This window comes from Mercenaria mercenaria, chromosome 16 (assembly GCF_021730395.1).
Source record: "Mercenaria mercenaria strain notata chromosome 16, MADL_Memer_1, whole genome shotgun sequence".
NCBI classification, from domain to species: Eukaryota; Metazoa; Mollusca; class Bivalvia; order Venerida; family Veneridae; genus Mercenaria; species Mercenaria mercenaria.
The window spans coordinates 39,867,186-39,889,269 of NC_069376.1; the positions used below are offsets into that span (position 1 = coordinate 39,867,186).

The window sequence follows — 22,084 nt, forward strand, 5'->3', positions numbered from 1 at the left end:
ATGCAAACATGTTAGATTTTCTTTTTCATTTCAGAAAGTCTGACATGTCAAAATTCAGAACATTACCAGCTATATTTCACATGTTCAACTGTACCTGTGAAAGCATTTAGTTAAATTTTTTAAATGTATAAATTTACCTGTAATTATCAATTATAACAACTAATGTCATCAGACATCAGGTGGGGGGATGGGGTGGGGTGGGTTTAACACTGACACAACTAGAGATGCTTTTGAGAAAAGCGCATGCCTCCAACAACTGCCCCTATGAAAAATGTCTAGATTCTTTAGATGGTTTAGACGAGTGGATCCAATTATATGGTCTGGATGAGTGGATCCAATCAGTAATCCAAGGGCCATAAATCAAAAGTGCTTGGGAAGATTTGGCTAGTTATCGAACTTGGCTAAGGTCTTATGGCCAAATGCATTTTGTTCAAGTTTGGTGAAGATCGGATGAGAAATGTTGGATTTAGAGAGCAGACAAGAGTAAAAAGGCGGATTTTTCGGTAATTCAAGGGCCGTAACTCCAAAATGCCTAGACCGATTTGGCTAGTTATCAAACCTGGCTGAGGTCTCATGGTCAAACACATTTTGTTCAAGTTTGGTGAAGATTGGATGAGAAATGTTCGACTTAGAGTGCGGACAAGAGTAAAACTGCCAATTTTTCGATAATTCAAGGGCCGTAACCCCAAAATGCCTGGCTAGTTATCAAACTTGCCGAGGTCTCATGGTCAAACACATTTTGTTCAAGTTTGGTGAAGATTGGATGAGAAATGTTCGAATTAGAGTGCGGACAAGAGTAAAAAGGCCGAGTTTTGGTAATTCAAGGGCCATAACTCCAAGACGCCTGGACCGATTTGAGTAGTTATCGAACTTGGCCGAGCTCTTATGGTCAAACACATTTTGTTTAAGTTTGGTGAAAATTGGATGAGAAATGTTCGAACACATTTTGTTCAAGTTTGGTGAAGATTGGATGAGAAATGTTCGAATTAGAGTGCGGACAAGAGTAAAAAGGCCGAGTTTTGGTAATTCAAGGGCCATAACTCCAAGACGCCTGGACCGACTTGGGTAGTTATCGAACTTGGCATTTCTTATGGTCAAACACATTTTGTTTAAGTTTGGTGAAAATTGGATGAGAAATGTTCGAACACATTTTGTTCAAGTTTGGTGAAGATTGGATGAGAAATGTTCGAATTAGAGTGCGGACAAGAGTAAAAAGGCCGAGTTTTGGTAATTCAAGGGCCATAACTCCAAGATGCCTGGACCGATTTGGCTAGTTATCGAACTTGGCCGAGCTCTTATGGTCAAACACATTTTGTTTAAGTTTGGTGAAAATTGGATGAGAAATGTTTGACTTAGAGTGCGGACAAGCTTTGTGACAGACAGACAGACACACAAACACACAGACTGGAGTAAATCAATATGTTTCCCACAACACTGTGTGGTGGGAGACATAATTATAGGTATAGATCATATTGTGCCCTTCCAGCTTTTCATTGTAAAGGAAGACCCCTGGTGACCCTCAGGGCATTACTTCCTCATGGATAGGAACCTGGGTAGTACCCCAGCCATCCATATACCAGCTGGATGGCTTCCTCACATGAAGAATTCTATGCCTCAAGCAAGGCTCAAACCCAAATCCATACGAGGCAAGTGACTTAAAGTCAGCGACATTAACCATTCGGCAATGAAAGCCCCTTGTACAATGTGCAGAGGGCTCAAATTTTGACACCTGCTTCTTTGGTCTGCTTTCTAACCACTAGACCTCTGATGCAATTCTGGAAATGTTTTCTTACACTCAGAAGAAGAAATTTCTAAAATCTCTAAATGTGATAAAAGATGATTTATGAGTTACCCAAACAAAATAGCACATGATCCACATACCATAATACCAGACACAAACATAAATTTACATCCAATCTTTGATATCTGAAATAAAATGAAAATAAAGTTCAATTCATGTAGACCAACATCACAGGAAGGTCTGAAATGTGCTCATGTACAGAGTTTTTTCCTCTGTTTTAAAAGGTTTAGCCTGTATTAATCTCTGTTTAAAGCCTTAAACTTAGACATCAAAATGCTATATTTTGTTTTTGCTCTGTCATTCTTAAATTAGCAAACATTCTTAAATTAGCACAAACAGCAATGAAACTTTACATGAATATTCATTCTGTATAAAAATCTATTTAGTGTACATGTGCTATTAACAAAGTTATGACAAACTGAGTACAGTCAAACCTGTGTTAAAGACCACCTCTGAACAGAGACCACCTGGGTCTAAAGACCACATGTTTTGTTTCCCATTTTAACATTTACAGTGTATTTTAACCTGTGAATAGAGACCACCTCCCAATAAAGGCCATGTTTTGGCTCTCCCAAGGGTGGTTTTTATACTATAGACAGGTTTGACTGTACTTGCCATTCTTAAGTTTTAGACTTTAAATGTTAACGAATATGGGCCCAATGGTCTAGTTAAAAAGATAACCTCTGCCTAACTTGTACAGGTATCTTCTCTGCACAGGTGTCTTTAACATTAAAAATTTGACAGTGTCTTTGTTTTATAAGATTTAAGTCACATGGAATCTTCATAGCTTACAGATCAAAAAGGAACTATCTAACTTGAAGTGGTGTAGGTAGACTTAAGTTGCTCCTCTAAACAATATTTCAGGCAAGGACAAGCAATTGTCTACTACAAATCTGGTATAATACTACAGCTGGGAGTGATCCCTTGTACCAAACAATTTTACTGCATTTTGTAAAGTATTCCTTGTTTGATGGAACCATGTCACAGAACTCTGCTACTTGTTTCTGCCCTTACATATCAAGAAACATAGGGTTTCACCAACTTATACAGAAAAGGTCATAAAATACAAAAACCTGTGCGTTCCCTCAAGCGGGGGATAGTGTATTAAATAGAGTAATATTGTTGGTTATAGGGGGTTACCCCTATTTATAAGCTTTGTGAACATGTTATTAATAGATAAGGCAGCACAGAACAGAACACACTTTCATTAAAGGCTTGTAGATGGCACATCGTCATTGCATAATAAACCAAATTTATAATACAGTGTAACTTCCGAAAACCGAACGACCTCCGGACCAGCCTAAAAGTTCGGTTTTTGGAAGTTTCCGGAATTCAGAAGTTTGAAAGTTTGTAGGCAAAGTGGACGTGGTGCACAATAGTTATGTTTTCTTACACGTAGGATGAAGGAGATTTTTATCCTTTTTAATTTTACAATTTCGTATTAATTAATTAATTGATTAATTAATTAGACAATAAATTAATTATTTACAAACATTAAGGATAATAAATACATAAATAACAAATATAAAAAGAAACAACAGAACTTTAATAATAGCATTTACGCAAACATCCTAACTTTTGCATCAAATGATCATTGTGATTATATAGCGTGTCAAAATAAACGCGCACCGCTAATAAATCAACAAAAGACCATGTTGACAGCGTTTCTGGATTATCAGGTGACACTTTTAATCCAGAAAATATTTTGCTGTTCGGTTTTCAGAAGTCAATTTTAGTGTTAAAATATAAACGGTGTTTCAAATATCGTCCCGTTTTCAGAATTCGGAAGTTCCGGTTTTCAGAGGTTAAAAATATATAGAAATAAGAATAGAAAAAAACGGGACCTCGAGTTTTGTGCGGTTTTCAAAGGTTTCCGGTTTTCAGAAGGTCCGGTTTTCAGAAGGTCCGGTTTTCGGAAGTTACACTGTAATTTGTTCACTTTAGCCACTGACCTATATCTTTTTGCAGTTTTTAGTTCTGTTTACCACTTAAAAGATTTTAAAGACCTTTCAAAAGATGTATAGGTTTATATATTTTCAAAATATAATAAAAATATTACATACATGATTTTTTGGCGAATTTATCATATGCTACCTTATGTAATTAGTATACTTACATAGTTGCCAAATATGGGCGATGAAATAAATATAACAAGTTCAAACACTCCAAATATAAGTCCAACCACACTCTGTGATGCTCCTTTATAACTAGCCTGAATTAAACAGCAAAATGAAATGAAGATGAAAGAAAGGTATTTTTTTGGTATTTAAGTCAATTATACACAGTTAAAGACATAGCCATTCTTAGTTTTAATGGTGCAGGAGACAACAGGTGCTTTTCTGAACAACATTTCAGGCTTGGGTTTAGAGTCACATGAACCCAGTTAGGCCATTATAGGCTTTTCCAGGTATTGATGGTGCAGGAAGACATTGTTTCAGGCAAAGGCGGGCACCAGGGTAGATTATAAGAACCGCAGACCTTCTGTGAGCCAGCTGGATGCCTTCCTCATATGAAGAATTCTACACAGGTAGTGCTGTTTCAAACCCACATCAGTAAGGGGCAAGTGATTTGAAGTAAATTACCATAACTAGTCAGCCACAGAGGCCCAAAGGCAACTGGGTAGAACTGCCAAACCATCTGCAAGCCAGCTGGATGGCTTCCTCCTTAACAACCTGAGCAGGGCTTAAACGCACAGAATTCAAATTTTAAGACTTCACAGTATTCTATTTACCAGTAGCCGGACAAATTTTCTTATTTCGGCTCCATTATTTTCTTAGAAAATATTTGACATAATTGTAGCCCAAACTGCACAAACTTCAGCTCCTTCTTCATCCAAAATTGTAATCAACATCAATTTGTGACGTAAACTCTGGGTTCCACGGAGCCTCAAATGAAGTCACAAAAAGGAGTTATTTTCCCCGTGAAGTAAACCAGTAACTGGACAAATATTTTGACGATGGTTTGCTGATATTTTGATATCCAAAAAAGTAATTAAAATAATTCTACACATTTCTTTATCAATAATCTCTCCAACAATGCAAATGAAAGATAACCCGATTTTCAATAGCAGCTACGAAAGCAGAGAGGCTAACTCTCAAAAACTCGAATTTGGTCTAAACCGAATTCTTGATAATTCAAGTAGATATAGAATAAAATTAGCGCAAAAATCACCAGCCCTGCAGTTTATGTAACTATTTCAGAGAAAAAGAAATTAGCACATGTAATCAGTATTAAATCAATATGCAGTTTAATAATTTCTTCCCCACTTGATACCTCGACAAGTTAAAACTACAGCACATGCGCAATGCTATCTTCATGCCCCATTAAGACCAAAAGTTGAATCTTTTGTAAACACAGATATGGTATTATCATAAAACCTAATATTATACAGACTTGTGAAACAATGGATTGTCGTAGACAGGAAAAATAAACATCCATGTGTTCCAGATGAAACAATTGCGTGAATAACGCCCAAATAAAGCGGTTATCACATGTGTCCGGAAACTGGTCCTGTCCAGATACTGGTTCCCAACCAGTACTCATGTGAGCTACAAAATCAGCTGAAGAATGCAGAAGTTGGATACCAGAATAAGAAATTGCATGGAAAGGGACAAATGTCACCACTAGTCTCATAGTTTAGATGACAAACTTTTCTTACTATTGGCTAAAACTTCTGCATGCTGGGTAAATTAATATCCTCAGACAGCAATTAAGCAAAGATTAAGAGTTGATAATCTACTGTAAACATACAAATGTTCACAACAGCAATACTGTGTGTATTTCCATAGACTGACATCCTCCCAACTATTAACATTTGCTTTTCGACAGTGGTATATTGTAACACTATATTTAGCTAGTGATGATGTAGCCACTACTCAAATTTGCAAATTTATAACATACAAGAGCTCGTCGAACACGAAATGCCCCCCTTGATGCATTCAGTAATTGCACAAGGAACAGAAATTATTTGCTCACTGTAAACAAAAGTTCTACTGTTCTGGTTCAATGTGAAATTGACCTTTGACCTGTTGACCTCAAAATCAACAGGGGTCATCTGCTGGTCATGATCAACCTCCCTATTAAGTTTAGTGATCCTAGGCCCAAGCGTTCTTAAGGTATCGTCTGGAAAGGGTTTAACTGTTCTGGGTCAATGTGACCTTGACCTTTAGCCTACAGACCTCAAAATCTATAGGGGTCATCTACAGGTCATGACCAACCTCCCTATCAAGTTCCATGATCCTAGGCCCAAGCGTTCTCAAGTTATTTTCTGGAAACGGTTTAAATGTTCCGGGTCACTGTGACCTTGACCTTTGACCTACTGACCTTAAAATCAATAGGGGTCATCTGCTGGTCATGATGAACCTCTCTATCATCTTTCATGACCCTTGGCCTAAGCGTTCTCAAGTTATCGTCCAGAAACCGTTTTAACTGTTCCTGGCCAATCTGACCTTGAACTTTGACCAAATGACCTCAAAATCAATAGGGGTCATCTGCTGGTCATGATTAATCACCCTATCAATATTCCTGATCCTAGGCCCAAGCCTTCTTGAGTTATCGCCCAGAAACCGTTTTACTATTCCTGGTCACTGTGACCTTGACCTTTGACCTACTGACCTCAAAATCAATAGAGGTCATCTGCTGGTCATGACCAACCTCCCTATCAACTTTCACGATCCTAGGCCCAAGCAATCTTGAGTTATCATCCGGAAACCGTTTAACTGTTCTGGGTCACTGTGACCTTGAACTTTGACATACTGACCTCAAAATCAATAGGGGTCATCTGCTGGTCATGACCAACCTCCTTATCAACTTTCATGATCCTAGGCCCAAGCGTTCTTGAGTTATCATCCGGAAACCGTTTAACTGTTCAGGGTCACTGTGACCTTGACCTTTGACATACAGATCTCAAAATCAATAGGGGTCATCTGCAGGTGATGACCAACTTTCCTATCAACTTTCATGATCCTAGGCCCAAGCGTTCTTGAGTTATCATCCGGAAACGGATTCGTCTACATACAGACCGGCCGGCCGACCGACATCTGCAAAACAATATACCCCTCCTTCTTCGAAGGGGGGCATAACTAGCAAATTTCGGTAACTTTAAAAGTGTGAAATCATTTCTAGGTTTTACAGTATATATGTTTACCTCAATAGGAAAGAAAGGTGCCAGTAATGAAAAGCAGCATGAGGCGCAGAAGTTAACAAAGCCCATAGACACTAAGATGAATTTCTTCCGTCTATCCACTCTCTTAAATGAAAATTCGGCAGTTCCAGTCGGGGATTTTGGAGTGGTTGGATCCGGTGACTTCTGTTCAACTGAATTTACCAACAGAGGTGTCCTCTCTGATGCTGCCATGATTTTCACTAAAAATAGATTTGAATGATAATATCCTGATGGTATTTGATATAGCTACATTTGTTACATGTAGAAGAATATTATACTGTATCATACTGAATTTTTAGTGATGTTGGCTCACAAAGTAGTATATTCATAATCTTGTGAAATATTTAGGGTTATCTGTAAAACTAGTAATAATACTTTCACTAGTATTTATTTTTGCAAATATGGACAGTTAGCAAATACAACAAAAAATAAACTGCTCATGAAAATTTCTGACAAAGAAAATGTTTGCACCTTATTTATATAATTATGCTTCCAGTTATTTCATTCCCAGCTTTCAATGTTCCAACAAAAGAACTATTAAGTTTTCAACCATGTTAAGCCTCAATGCTTTGCACTTATCAGTAATATCAGATTTCCAAGAAATGCTAATGAAGATGTGCACAGTCAATTTTGTGATATTGTAATCTTTTTTGCCAGATCATAAATGTTTTCAAAAGTCAAGGTATAATATGCGACTATGTTGTGGAATAAGAACCATGTGCTTAGAATAGGCATGTTTTATCTTACTGGCATAAAAATGAGCAAAATTATCCAATCCCTTCGAAATTTTGACAGGCTGGGTTAAAATGTAATGTAGGAAGTAAACTTTCTGCATTCAGTTAATCAGTACATTGTGTAAAATGTGAAGAAACTTTGACTTATCACATATTTAAAATGTAAACTGTGGAATCATTCTTGTTTAAAGAAACTACATAATTCTGTATTTGTGATAGTACATAATGTTATGAAGGAAATATCCCAGTTTGATATAAGATTTAAAGTGATTTTAGTCTAGTCCAGATTTCAACTAGAGCTATCACTAAAGGTGATGAATGTACCCCCCCACATGCACTGACACAGTACATTGCAATTTGACGCACACAAGATTGCATAATTATGTGGACTGTATGTATATAGACTGTATGTATACAGTATAGTAACAAAAAACAAAGTCCCATAACTATGCAGAATATTTATCTAATAGAACGTAACATGCACCATGCACAACTAGGGTTGATACTGATCACTTGTGTGAAGTTTCATTAAATTGTGTGCAAGGGTCCGGAAGATTAGGTGCGCACAAGACTGCATATGCAGACTGTATGTACATAGTATGTGAACAAGAAACAAAGTCCCGTAACTCTGCAATTTTTGTCGTTGAAACAACCTAACATGCCCCATGCACAACTACTGTTGTTACTGATCACTTGTGTGAAGTTTCATTATATTGTGTCAAGGGGATGAGGAGAGATGGTGCGCACAAGATTGTGTCTATGTATATAGTATAGTAACAAAAAACAAAGTCCCGTAACTCTGCAATTTTTTTTCTGAAAGAACCTAACATGCCCCATGCACAACTACTGTTGTTACTGATCACTTGTGTGAAGTTTCATTATATTGTGTCAAGGGGATGAGGAGAGATGGTGCGCACAAGATTGTGTCTATGTATATAGTATAGTAACAAAAAACAAAGTCCCGTAACTCTGCAAATTTTTTTTCTGAAAGAACCTAACATGCCCCATGCACAACTACTGTTGTTACTGATCACTTGTGTGAAGTTTCATTAAATTGTGTCAAGGGGATGAGGAGAGATGGTGCGCACAAGATTGTGTCTACGGACAGACAGACGGACAGACAGACAGACGGACAGACAACCTGAAACCAGTATACCCCCCTTACAACTTTGTTGTCGGGGGGTACAGCACAAGACTGCATATGCAGACTGTATGTACATAGTATGTGAACAAGAAACAAAGTCCCGTAACTCTGCAATTTTTGTCGTTGAAACAACCTTACATGCCCCATGCACAAGTACTGTTGTTACTGATCACTTGTGTGAAGTTTCATTATATTGTGTCAAGGGGATGAGGAGAGATGGTGCGCACAAGATTGTGTCTATGTATATAGTATAGTAACAAAAAACAAAGTCCCGTAACTCTGCAATTTTTTTTCTGAAAGAACCTAACATGTCCCATGCACAACTACTGTTGTTACTGATCACTTGTGTGAAGTTTCATTATATTGTGTCAAGGGGATGAGGAGAGATGGTGCGCACAAGATTGTGTCTATGTATATAGTATAGTAACAAAAAACAAAGTCCCGTAACTCTGCAAATTTTTTTTCTGAAAGAACCTAACATGCCCCATGCACAACTACTGTTGTTACTGATCACTTGTGTGAAGTTTCATTAAATTGTGTCAAGGGGATGAGGAGAGATGGTGCGCACAAGATTGTGTCTACGGACAGACAGACGGACGGACAGACAGACAACCTGAAACCAGAATACCCCCCCTTACAACTTTGTTGTCGGGGGGTACAATAAATGTGAGAGGTACAGGCATTTTGTTAGTATTTGGTCCCATATACTTTTTTAGTATAATTTGGGTATGCTGAATTCAAAAATATATGTTGGCCATCTGACAAATATCTTTTGTAGGTCAAAATGGTGGAAAACAAAATGGCTGCCAAATTAAGATATAATTTCTAATATAATGTTTTGTTGTTGGATTTAACGTCGCACCAACACATGATAGGTCATATGGTGACTTTCCAGCTTTAAACATGTTAATGTTGGAGGAAGACCCCAGGTGCCCCTCCGTGTATTATTTCATCATGAATATAAATATGTATTTAAAAGTAAGTGATTGAGTGTAATCACCATGCTTTCATGATGACTTATGTCAAAGTAATCTGCTGTATTTAATTACATATTCAAATAAATATACATGATTAATAATCAGTTACAAGAATCTGACCCAGGTAATTGATTAATAATTCATTACACAAAACAGTAATCAGTCACCATGCTGGGTCATGACTTTACCAGTGTTTGGAACCTGTCCTGGCTTTATAGAAATTCTTGAGTTCTGAAAAGCTTGCACCCCTACATTAAAGTGTGATTTTATTCTTTAAAGTGACACTTTAACTTTTAGAGAAGTTTTAATTATATTTTCTTAAATAGATGGCGGATTAATTTATTTCAGTAGACTCAAATCCAGTAGTTACATAGTCCAACTGATTTAGTTTTAGGGCAGTGTTGTTATAATTTTTGTCAACATCGGTAACCCATATTGGCAACTCCTCCAGAAGACTGTTACCGGTAGTAATGATCAGGTCCCAGAAAAGTCACAAATTAGCTATATAGCTAAATCTATCTAGAAATAGATATAAAACCAATAACAATTGTTCAATATATGTCAATATCAAATATAAAACAGTTATCAGACATCGCGAAAGTTGCCAAAAATGGCTGGACATTCGGTCCGGCAGTGCCTGGAAAGTATGCCGGACTGAACATTAAATATGAAACAAAAAGGAATCTTGCTTCCTTTGATCAGTATGCAGCTGTTGATATATTTTCTTGTATACTATCTGTTCTACATTGCTTTGGATTCAAAAATCACCAGAACAATGATTTATTCATAGCCAAGTAACATGATCAAAACAAGCAACAGTACAGGATATCAACAAAAATTCCAAGTCTTAGGATCACTAGGTATATTGTCTAGGTTGTATTCTTGTTTTCTCTTTCTCTGCTATTCATTTAAACTTGACAGATCAACATTATAATGAACAGTATCATTACAGTTTCTATTCTCTACTATACATTAAATTTGACAAATTAACTCTTTGATCAACAGTTTCACTACAGTGTTAGTTGCATCCAAAAATGAACGTATTTGTTACTCGTAGATTCTTGTCTACTTTCACTTTCTTGCCGTAAAAGCTTGCACAGTCGGTACAGCACATACCCATTTTAAAATGATTTTTCATTGAACTTTCCATTGATCCTTTTTTGCTCGTACTCTTTTATTTTATTTTCTGCTCGCTCAGATTCCATTAATTTTCTTTTCTTTCCAGGTTCGGCACCAGCGTAATACTTTAACCATGTTAACGACGCCATTTTGCCGAAGTCATCCGGTTATCGGAACTGGATAAATGCCGGACAGACGGACCGGCATCGACTCGGAAAACGGCGGGCCGTGTCAAAATCTTCCGGTCTTGTCCGTCGGACCGACGAATTTCGCGATGTCTGGTTATTATCCCATCCAAATGGTTTATGAGACAAAAAACAATCACACAGAACGGAGATTTATGTAGTTTCAGTTTCAATACATGTTGCAAATTTCTGCGATAAGTCATTACAAAATTTGTCTTATGCAACGATGATTCTCACAAGTGAAAATGTGACCGTAAAGATCTTGGTTTTTTGTAATTGTCTTTGACTTTCATCTTATAAACCATTGGGATGCAATTATGACCATTTCGCATTTGATTTTTGACATATTTTGCATTATTGTTATTGGTTTTATAGCTAATTCTAGCTTTATTTAGCTATATAGCTAATTTGTGACTTTTCTGGGACCTGATGATAGTTGGAGGATAGTACACAATACAGAAGATGCTCCAATTCTAGAAATTTCCCTGGATCTTTAGCGTGCCAGATGTTAAGCGCTAACAAAGAACCCTTATCCCAATGTTAGTAAATTTAGTCCGAGGAAAAGGGACTCAAATTCATGACCCCTGGTTTTCTAGAGAGGCAGTGTTACCACTGGAGTGTCTGCTATATATTAAAGGCTAGTAGTAACATTGCCTTGAATTGTACCCCAAAAAAATCATCCAGATATTAATATATATTCAAAACCACAATTACTTTCTTTGTCACACACATATTCGAGTAGAAAACATGATAACACCTCGCAAAATAACAAATAAAAAAGTAGTGGCTGTAATTTTGAACAGCTTACCTGTTGCTGAATAACGTCAGGGTTGATCGCCCTCAACACACCCACTGCCTTGCAAATCCAAAAATGTGAAAGCTTGAAAGCACCAGACTGAGATAGATATGTAATGGCTAGCAGGGTAATGCAGTCTTTGTAATATGTCAACACGTGCAGGCGTATAAATAGCTAAAAGTTACCGGTTCGTTGCGCAACGAGTTCCAATTTGACAGCTACCTTCAACAGGAAGAGTCAATGCCTAAAGGGAAGTAACTGTATAAAATATAACTTTGGTATCCGTTCCACTGAAACGCCTACCCGCGGGGTCCGAACATTGTATCTTGTAATATACTTAGGACAAAGTAAGCACTTAGGAGTGAGGACTGTCTTAAACATAATATTATAACATCAATAGCTCAGCTATAAAAATAAATTTATACTTCTTTGGTGGTAGTGTGTCCGGTTTGAGTGCAAGAGGTCTGGGGTTCGATCCACAGGAGCTCGAGGTCGGGAACCGGTATGTCTAAACACCGAACATGAGTCATGTCCGCGGACATGACTGGTAAATACCGAACATGAGCGATAATTATTTTATTAAAGCAATTTATTATGTTTTTGTGATCTAAATTGATTATATTTGTTGAAAAACTAGTGCATGCAAAAAATAATTAAAATTAAACCATATTTATGCTTTTATAAAAAAGAAAACTGCCTAGCTGGGTCATGTCCGTGAACAGACTGGTAAATACCAAACATGATCGATTATTGTTTTATTTACTGAGCAGTATTGTATGTTTTCTTTATTTAGACTAATTATTAATGCTAAAATACTAATGCATACCAAAAATAATTGAAATTAAACCATATATATGCTTTTATTTTTTATAAAAAATAAAACTAACGATCTGACACATGTCCGTGTACAGACCAGTAAATACCAAACATGGGCGATTATTCTTTTTATTTAAGCAGTATTTCATGTTTTCTTTATTTAGACTAATTATTAATGCCTTTGTGTATTGACAGAGCTTACGGCCTTTACGAATATGATCCAAATTTTCCATAATCTCAACAGTATACCCGAGTTTGTGAGTAATTTTTAAAAGTTGAGATTATGGAAAATTTGGATCATAGTCTGCCAATATCTGAGGAAAATGTGACTTCTGATGGCATTTTTTGTTAATGCTCGGATATTCATACTTAGATAAACGAATGGTCGTTCCTTAGGTATCAAACATGAAATTTTAAAACTGGATTTTTCGCCTTTCATAGTTTATTATAAATAAAATCAGTATGCATAAGCTATGTGTTACTGCGTTTGCATTAAGAGATTGCTATATATTGGATACTGAAAAAGCTATTAACCGGTTATTTATGTATTTCAATAAAATAACTTGTTAAAATGACTTCTAGTACTAAAGGAATCACAATAGATTTTAATAATAAACTCATGAAACAATTTCTAACTAAATGTTTTTTTCTTTATGCCAAATTTGACAGATTTGAAGATGTCCACACAATGTTTAATGATTATTTATTTTAATAAAACATAAAACGATCAACTGAAAATATTCTCTAACGTAAGGTAAATAAGGCATTAATTTAAAGTCAATTTAGTAAATATGATCACATGCAAAATTCAAAGTATCATATTGAATGTTCAAGTATGTTTATTGAAATGAAACATCCGATCAATATTTTCTATGAACATGTAATTTTATATCAGCGTTGTGTGTCAATTAATGACACCAATTTAATGACAAAATTGTTTTAATAACTGCAGGCAACTTGACATAGAGACTGAATCACACCAAGTTAACATAATCTGATGACAGTATATTATATTAAGCTAAATTCTTATTTGAACTGTATATTAGAGTGGCGATTATTCTGACCATATGTTTTGCAGTGTGGCAGCTTTCAGAGCGCAAGTCGCAACACCCAGGACATAGTTATACGCGCAAGACTGACAAAATCCACATATTGTCATTTTGCGCGTTATTTGTCGTCTTGGCGGTTGCATGCGTTGGCGTTTGCAGGCGCCAAGACGCAACAGCCAGGACGACAATTATATCGCGCAACGACTAAAAATTTCAATTTTCATCGTTTTGGTGCGTGTCAATTTGTTCGTCTTGGGTCTTTGGCGAGGCAACGCGGTAACACGCCAAGAACATAATAATCCAAAACGAAAATGATTTTGTCGTTTAGCGACCGTTCATTTGTGCTGCGATGTTGGCGCTTGGCGCCACCCCAACGCCCAACAGAAAGATACAGATGAACGCGCCACAACAAGAAAATAGGATTTGCGTCTGCATTTATTGTCGTCCTGGCATGTTGGCGTCTTGGCGCCCTGCAAACGCCGACGCGCCAACATGCCAAGACGACAAATGAACGCGCCAAAACGACAAATATGGATTTTATCGTCTTGGCGCGTATAATTGTCGTCCTGGCGTGTTGGCGTCTTGGTGCCCTGCAAACGCGCTAAGACGCCAGAACGCCAGGACGACAACTTCCCAATTTAGCGTGTTGGCGCCCCCGCCAGAACGACAAATGCCTTGTTTGTCGTCTTGGCGCGTATAATTGTCGTCCTGGCGTCCTGGCGTTCTGGCGCCCTGCAAACGCGCCAACACGCCAGAACGAGATGGCAGAAATCAGCCACCATAGTTATGGCTCAAAGAATGTACGCACAGTTGATATCGCTGTTATGTTTATTCAACTGAACTGGTCATTAAACAATGTGTCCAATTTTCATTCAAATCTGTCAAAATTTGGCAGAGATAAAAACAAAAGTCAGGTAGCAATAAAATTTGAATTTAAGCTTTGAACTGACTATCAAAAGATTATTTACATATTGTACACCTTTTGATAAATGTGTGCGAAAGGGAAAATATGGTTGGTTTTGAGGAAGAAGACTACAACGAAATTGAATTACATAAAAATTCTCATATAAACAGTTAAAATCACTTTACTGTCATGTATACAACCAAGTATTTTAGCTCAATAAGGAGAGCGCAGATATAAGGGTCGCGGGGTCGTGAGTTTGATCCCCAGGAGAGGTGTATGTTCTCCATGATGATTTGATAAAAGATATTGTCAGGAGTAATTTCGTCCTCCACTTCTGAATCATATGGAAAAATTGGCAGTTACTTGCTGGGAAAAGGCTAATACTTGAAAAGACTCCAGCAACACTGATTAGGTTAATTGACCACCGTTACATGACTGAAATACTGTTGAAAGTCACACTTACACACAAATGTATATGGAATGCTTCTCCAGCTCCTAAAGAAATGATTTCAATACTGGTGATAGTTCAATATATGGTATATATTTATGTTAATTTGTACACGCGGTGATTGTTAAATAGGACCATTTTGTAGGAATAACTGAAATATTGGTCACAATATAGGTGTACACAGAACATGTACGGTAATAAACAAAACAGAACAGATCTGTAGGAATTCAACTAGTTACTCTATACACCATGTCTTTGATTTGCTGTAATTTCTTTCCTTTTTTACTATCGGTCAGACATTTATCATCATATTTTATGTATTTGTAATTTAATGAAGTAGAACATTTCAAGAACTATCAACGAAGCTCTTAATGCGATATTTGCATTATTTTATTCTGAAAAGTCAGCACGCTATTTCTTTTTGCGAATCTTATAATTTTTGGCTTTGCTTCCACACTCTCACTTCCTGTTCAAAACAAAAGTTGAAAACGAATCAGATCATAACAATTTACACATCTGACACTTGGTTTCAGACAGGATGTCCTTGATTACATTGTGAAAAGAAAGCTAGTATCTTGACACTGAAACATTAGTCATTCATATGTTTTACAAATTAAAATGTAAAAATAAAGATATAAAAACATCAGAAAGGTTGCTTTAGATTTATTATAATAGTAACAATAAGGCAGATTCAGTAAAATATTGAAAATGTACCTTTCAATATCTTCATGATTACTGACAGATGATGGTTCAGCTAATAAAAATGATGAATTATGGTGGTTCGATAGTAACTAAGAGATATACAATGTGTAAAAATAACTTTCTTCATGATGAGAAGACTGAGCATGAAGAAGAGATTTGAAATTCAAAACGATGGATTTATAATAAACAAATACTGTCATTGAATATGTCAGGCTAAGACGTCTATAGCTTGTGCCCACATTTGTTTCATTATAAACATCAGATTCCTTTGTGATACATTGGTAAGTTTGCTCTACCCGGTTCTATCACCAACCAATCACTCGGGAATCTAAAGGCGTTGTAACAGGCAAACAAACATGCTTACCTCTATATTCACAGCCATAAAGATGATACTAATAATATTCGATATACTTTCAATTCACAGACAATTATTAAGCCCTTTTGAGTATGACATTGATAGAACCAACATAAACAAACACTGGTAGTTATAAAATTGTAGATATTGAAAGCACTTGAAGAGCGGTTACCAGTCCTTATAATAGCGTAATGTTAAGTGCAAAGAAATATTTTTAAGCTGATTCAAAAATATGAAGAGTACCATTTTCATGCTAATGGAATGAAAATAGAAACAACATAACATTTGCGGTTATCTAATATCTATATTGAAACTTTGATATCGTTTAATTTTTGTACATAGATGGTATTTCTAAACGCCCACACATTCCTGAAATTACTACAGCACATGCGTTTAACACTGGAATAGATTTTTAATTGACAGCATAGACCATTTTAGGTAATGCTTGAGAGAATTTGCACATTTCATACTATCTCACAAACAGACTTAATCAAACTGAGAGTGCTATTTTACGTCCTTGAGTTCTATGCTTCCGAAAGAATCTTTAGATCTGTCAATAGTTATTACAGTCAAACTATGTTCGCTAGTGCTCGACGGGACAAACAAAATGTGTTCGAGATATCAGCAGTACAAGCCAACGTAAAGTACACATTATATAGACCTGACGATGAGTTCGAGCCAAGAGTAGTAAGCGAATAATCCTAATTCGAGCAAAGGAAGTTTAACTGTACAAGTCTTATAATGCGGGCCATAGAATTTTTCTACCTGTACTGTTCATACAGACAATCTTACAGGCAATCAAATAGCCTTTTTAAAAAGTGTTAGCCTGAAAATGGAAGTTTTAGAATATCAAACATGAAAAAGATAGCTTTTATAAATGAACAAAATATCAGAGCGTACGAAAAAATAAGCTCATTCTATAGAAATAACTTTAGTCGTTTTGAATTTTTGCCAGTCTCAAATGCAATACATCTACACGAAGTAATTTATTTACTTCTCAAATTCATAATTATCACCGAAAAATTACAAGTTCATATTAAAAGGTAGCAAAAATGGCGAAAATCTGACGTTTATAACAAAAATGCACTTATTGACCTTTGACCTTGTGCTGTGACCTTATTATGACCCTTAGAAGGCGACAGCCCCCCTGAAACTTTTCCAATTCTTATACAGTTAACAATGAACATGGCTGTCGGGCATTAACAAAAAATGCCATCAAAGGTAATTTCTAGGCCACTTTTCTGGATATATAGGCAGACTATCATATTCGTAAAGGCCGTAAGCTCTGTCAATACATAAAGGCCGGATAAGGCAGAAAAATCTGCGTTCCCGACCTCGAGCTCCTGTGGTTTATACAGGTATAAAGCAAATTAGGACTTCTTGCATATCACCCAAGAATCGTTAGCGCGATTCATTCATTTGCAAGAAGTCCCAATGTGGTTTATATCCTAACCTAATAAACGCACAAAATAGCATTTAATATTTAAATAATCATGGTCTGATCAATGCAACAGTGAAAGGTAATGCATCGAATCAGTAGTGTGTCACCACAGACCGTTCAATTGCCCCGTGTTGAAATGTGAAACGGCATGCAAATGAGGCTTGAAATATGGTACGATATGCAGATGAGGACTTAAATGTGATACGGTATGCAAATTTGGTTTGAAATTTGAAAAGATATGCAAATGAGGCTTGAAAGGTGATCATGTATATAAATGGTGTCCCCACTTTTCATGCTTCCTCGTTTTTACTTACCCACCCCACTCCCCTTTTTCCCAATTTTTAATATATTTCATATTATTAATATAAATCGTTGATGGATTATTTTTAGTAACCCGTCTACTTTACCTTTCCACTAAAGTTTCTATTAGGGTTGACTTACTTTTCGTTGCGTGGTTCTGGTTGTATTTTCTGTGCAAAATGCTCCCAAAGAGCCTATTCTTACTTTTTTTTAATAAGCTTGGATTCAAATGAGGTTTGAAATTTTAAAATGTTATAAGGTATGCTAATGTTGCTTCAAATGTAATCAGTTATGCAAAGAAGTTTGAAATGTAATAAGGTATACAAACAAGGCGTTTGAACCTTCTTTCTATCTGTTATCTAAGCAGTGAATTTTAAGAATTATTTGGACTGATGTCTGTGTTTGTCCTGTAGAATCAATAATCTTACAGAATAAAATATAACTGATAACCTCCCTTTAATAGTTTCAGACGTCTAAAAGGTTGATATATTCTATATTCTTTTCAGAAAACAGATTTTATTTTTCATTTAGAAAATAACTCTTCTCTTACGAAACTAAATTCAAAAGCATTTTAGTTTTTTTAAGAGGCAATTGATCAAGTGGAAATTGTACATCAGTATCTCCTCATATTATTCACTGTTGTTGACTGTGGGCAAGGAATGTAGCTTGTGGGAGAATGGTTTTCAATATTCTTTCATGTCTTTCCTCTCAAAACCAATGGTATCTTTAAATCTAATTTAACAATACTATCAATAGATATTTTATTAGAATATGTATTTTCATTCATCAAACATGAAACATTAAAATAAAGTTGAAATCACATACATACTGTAATAATTTCAGAGCATTTTTTGGTCCAACGATAGGGGGTGTTTTAGTAGAAAAGTTTGGATTTCTGTGGGCGTCTACAGGTATAGCGTGGATGCTATGCTTTGGGGTAACTATTCACTTATTTGTCATAATATAAATATCTCTGGCTTGGGATAGATATTCAGCTGTGTCTTATTATATAAGTAAAGCTGTGGTTTTTTGTTTATTTTGATTAATTTTAGCTCAGTTGTGATGAAAGCTTCAAGATTATTTGAACCACTTTTGATTTCGCTTCCTGGGAAAACCGGTACTGGTGTCATATGAGACGAAGATCCCAGTGGGATTCGGACACACAATTCCCGGGCTGTTGAACAGCCGACACCTAAATCACTAGACCACCGCTCCATCTGTTTGAATATGAACTTAGCCATGCTTTTAAGTAAATATTCACTTATTTGTCAGTAAATAACTATTGCCATGATTTTGGGTAAATTTGTGACGTCATTTTTGAAGCCATTTCACCCTGTGTTCGTTAGTTTAACATGTTTAAATGATACAATCGAGTCATTAAACGATAGTGACATACCTTACTTGGTTATTATAACTCCTTAGCATATACATTGTATTGGCAAATTATAGGTTTAGTCGTGCTTATAACCAATTCATTTCAGGTCCTTCCTATTGAACAAAGAAGATTAATATTGAAACTGTGTGTTATTATGCAGCAAAATATATGTAAGTACGTCACAATTATTACGTCATAGCGTCAAAATAATATATCTCAAACAGTGATTTTGTCTTGAATAAACTCATTGTTTTTCGTTCAGATGCGCATTATTAGCCTATAGCCTTAGCATCTGAACTCCAAATAATGATTTTATTCAAAGACCAATCATTGTTTGGGATATATCATTTTTAAGTATATTTATAACACTGGATAACCGGCTATCCTGACGCCCGCTGGAAATGTAACCCAGCTGTAAATCTGATACTTGTGATTTTTATTATCATATAGAGCAATATCTTTGTAGATCTACATTGGGTTTAACTGTTAATTGATCACAAGTATATACAAATTGCCGTGATTTATGGTAAATATAAGAGATGAAGTAGACGCTATATATGGCTTCAAACATTTTGCCTTCCGTCGAATGGCATTGGCATTTTAACCTTTAGCCTGCTGGCGGCAAGTGATACAGCTTTTGCGACCAGTGCAGACCAAAATGAGCCTGCACCTTGGTCTGCACTGTTCGCTATTCAGTCAGTAAATTTTCAGTGAACACCCCTTCGAATAATAAGTGGTACTGCCCAAATTAAATGATGGACCAGTCCATTGTAGAAATAATAGAACTGGAAACATTTCAATACGATACTGTCGAAGGACTCTCCTATGTTTATAAGGAATTGTTATGAAATGTTCGTGCAAGTTACTCTTTCATTCTAGGGTGGGTTGATGTTGATATATACCTGTGCTGTACCCGATCTGCCGAAGTTTCCTGACGAAACAACAGTTGATATTAAGGATGGAAATGGAAACCCACCAGTGGACAATAAATATATATTTTAACGACTTTGTTAAATCAAATGAAAATAAATACACATGAAATATCAGTCTAGGTGGTGGTCCAGAGGTGTGAAATGAACTCCCTTATGAAATCAGAAATTGTGACACTTTAAACTGTAACTTTGAACAAACCTATGTACGCTGTCTCTCTCTATATTTTATCTATATACTGTAGTTCCTTGATTAAACCTAACTTACTTGTCTTAACATTACAGTCTTCTGGATTACACCACACTTGAGGCGCGTTTTGTCCGTTTGTTGTTTCAACCTTCTGGACAGGTAATTTTCTGTTGTCAGTTGGATATCTAGACCTGATGGGCAGAAATACTGTGTAATTCAATTCCGCATGAAGTACATTGGAAGTGGTTATTTATTCAACATTCGTTTCCATATTTGCTGGTACCGGCTGAATGGGCATCATAGCATCAGGGAGTGATGCGTAGCATGTTTGAAGTAATAAGTGATGGTAATTTGAACATCAGTATGTAGCCAGTTTGGGCGTACCTCATAAGGGGTCATAGCATCAGAGAGGGAAGGGTGCTGTTATGGCTGTCCGTTTCTATATTTCCCGACTTGTTACTCTGACCAACACAATTCGCAGTATTATTGCATTTGTGTGCACGGTTCATTCTTCCCATTCATGAATTCTCAGACATTCTTCATCACTTTTATCTACCAAACTGTATTCATTATGTGTTATATTCATTTGATTTTTCCGTGTCATGTCTCTACCAAGGAAAGGAACTCGTGATGACGATCAGACTTTTCGTGCGGTTACATATTCTTCGTTTGCAATTTCGGCATTCTCTAGTTTCTATGGAAATTGTCGATTGTCATTACGGATCCGCTAACTTAACCCTTACCCTGCTAAATTTCTATAATGAACTTGTCCGTCTTTCAATTTGGACAGTGTCATTAACTGTTAAAAGGTGTGTTTACCAAAAAAGATACTAACTGAATGGCGAACAGTGCAGATCTTGATCAGACTTGGCGGTTCATGATCTACACTGGTCGCAATGGCAGAATTAATCGTGTCCAGCTTGATAAGGGTTAGTGTAGTCCCAATCCGTGACTCTAGTTACCTCCCCTGACGGTCCGTCCAATATCAAACTGAAATGAAATGAAAGTGATAATTACGCAACGAGTTGAACTAGGGTTAGTGATGCTTATGGGAAACTGTTACAACTCGGTATTTAAGTTCAGTATGTTACGATAGTCTTGCATACAGCACTCGATAAACTTTTGTCTGATTTGTTTCTTTCTGCAATTATAAACACTATGAACAACTATTTATGAAAGCAGTTCCTCTCAGTTTAATGCCTTACCTTTTTTAGAATTAAAAAAAAACTGAAAATCTTCTTTCTCGGGTCATAAACAGTAAAGTTAAACAGCGAAATTCAAAGAGTTAAAAGCTTGGTTCATTAGAAAAATCATAGTTTATTTTTTTATGATTAAGTTTTTCAAACTGAGCAGCAGTTCTTAAGGTACACTCAAAATGTTTTCAAGATTTCAAATGAAACTCCTAGCACACTGTAACATACTTATAGTTATAAAATCTCCTCAACAGCTGATTTCTAAATATGTCATATTTAACCCACTTGCCGTGATAACATCTCCCGAAAAGTAGATCGCTAAATACGTGATATTGACCGCATTTACAGTAATACCATACCGTTCATCTCCTGAACAATTTACAAATGATATGATTTTTGCTTGCAAATGATCATTTTTCCGTCTTTACCTTTGCATGAAAAAATCATCATCATCAACAACAA

At 36.2% G+C, this 22,084-nt stretch overlaps 1 protein-coding gene and 1 long non-coding RNA gene across 3 annotated transcripts in view; one reads left to right on the forward strand and one right to left on the reverse strand.

Moving 5' to 3' along the window:
- Nucleotides 1–12,143, reverse strand: part of LOC123540841 (MFS-type transporter SLC18B1-like) — a 33,156-nt gene extending 21,013 nt beyond the window's left edge. For both annotated transcript variants that reach the window (XM_045326155.2, XM_045326154.2), the window contains exons 1-4: nucleotides 11,933–12,143; nucleotides 6,948–7,165; nucleotides 3,918–4,013; nucleotides 1,853–1,926 (exon numbers count right to left, since the gene is read on the reverse strand). In XM_045326155.2, coding sequence (XP_045182090.2) covers nucleotides 1,853–1,926; nucleotides 3,918–4,013; nucleotides 6,948–7,157 — 380 coding nt within the window. In that variant the 5' untranslated portion in view covers nucleotides 7,158–7,165; nucleotides 11,933–12,143. The remainder of the gene's footprint in view (nucleotides 1–1,852; nucleotides 1,927–3,917; nucleotides 4,014–6,947; nucleotides 7,166–11,932) is intronic.
- A 6,399-nt stretch (nucleotides 12,144–18,542) lies between these two features.
- On the forward strand, nucleotides 18,543–20,850 carry LOC123539763 (uncharacterized). The gene is made up of 3 exons (XR_006684101.2): nucleotides 18,543–18,872; nucleotides 19,417–19,480; nucleotides 20,190–20,850. It is a non-coding gene; the product is annotated as an uncharacterized LOC123539763 (long non-coding RNA).
- The last annotated feature ends 1,234 nt before the right edge of the window (nucleotides 20,851–22,084 follow it).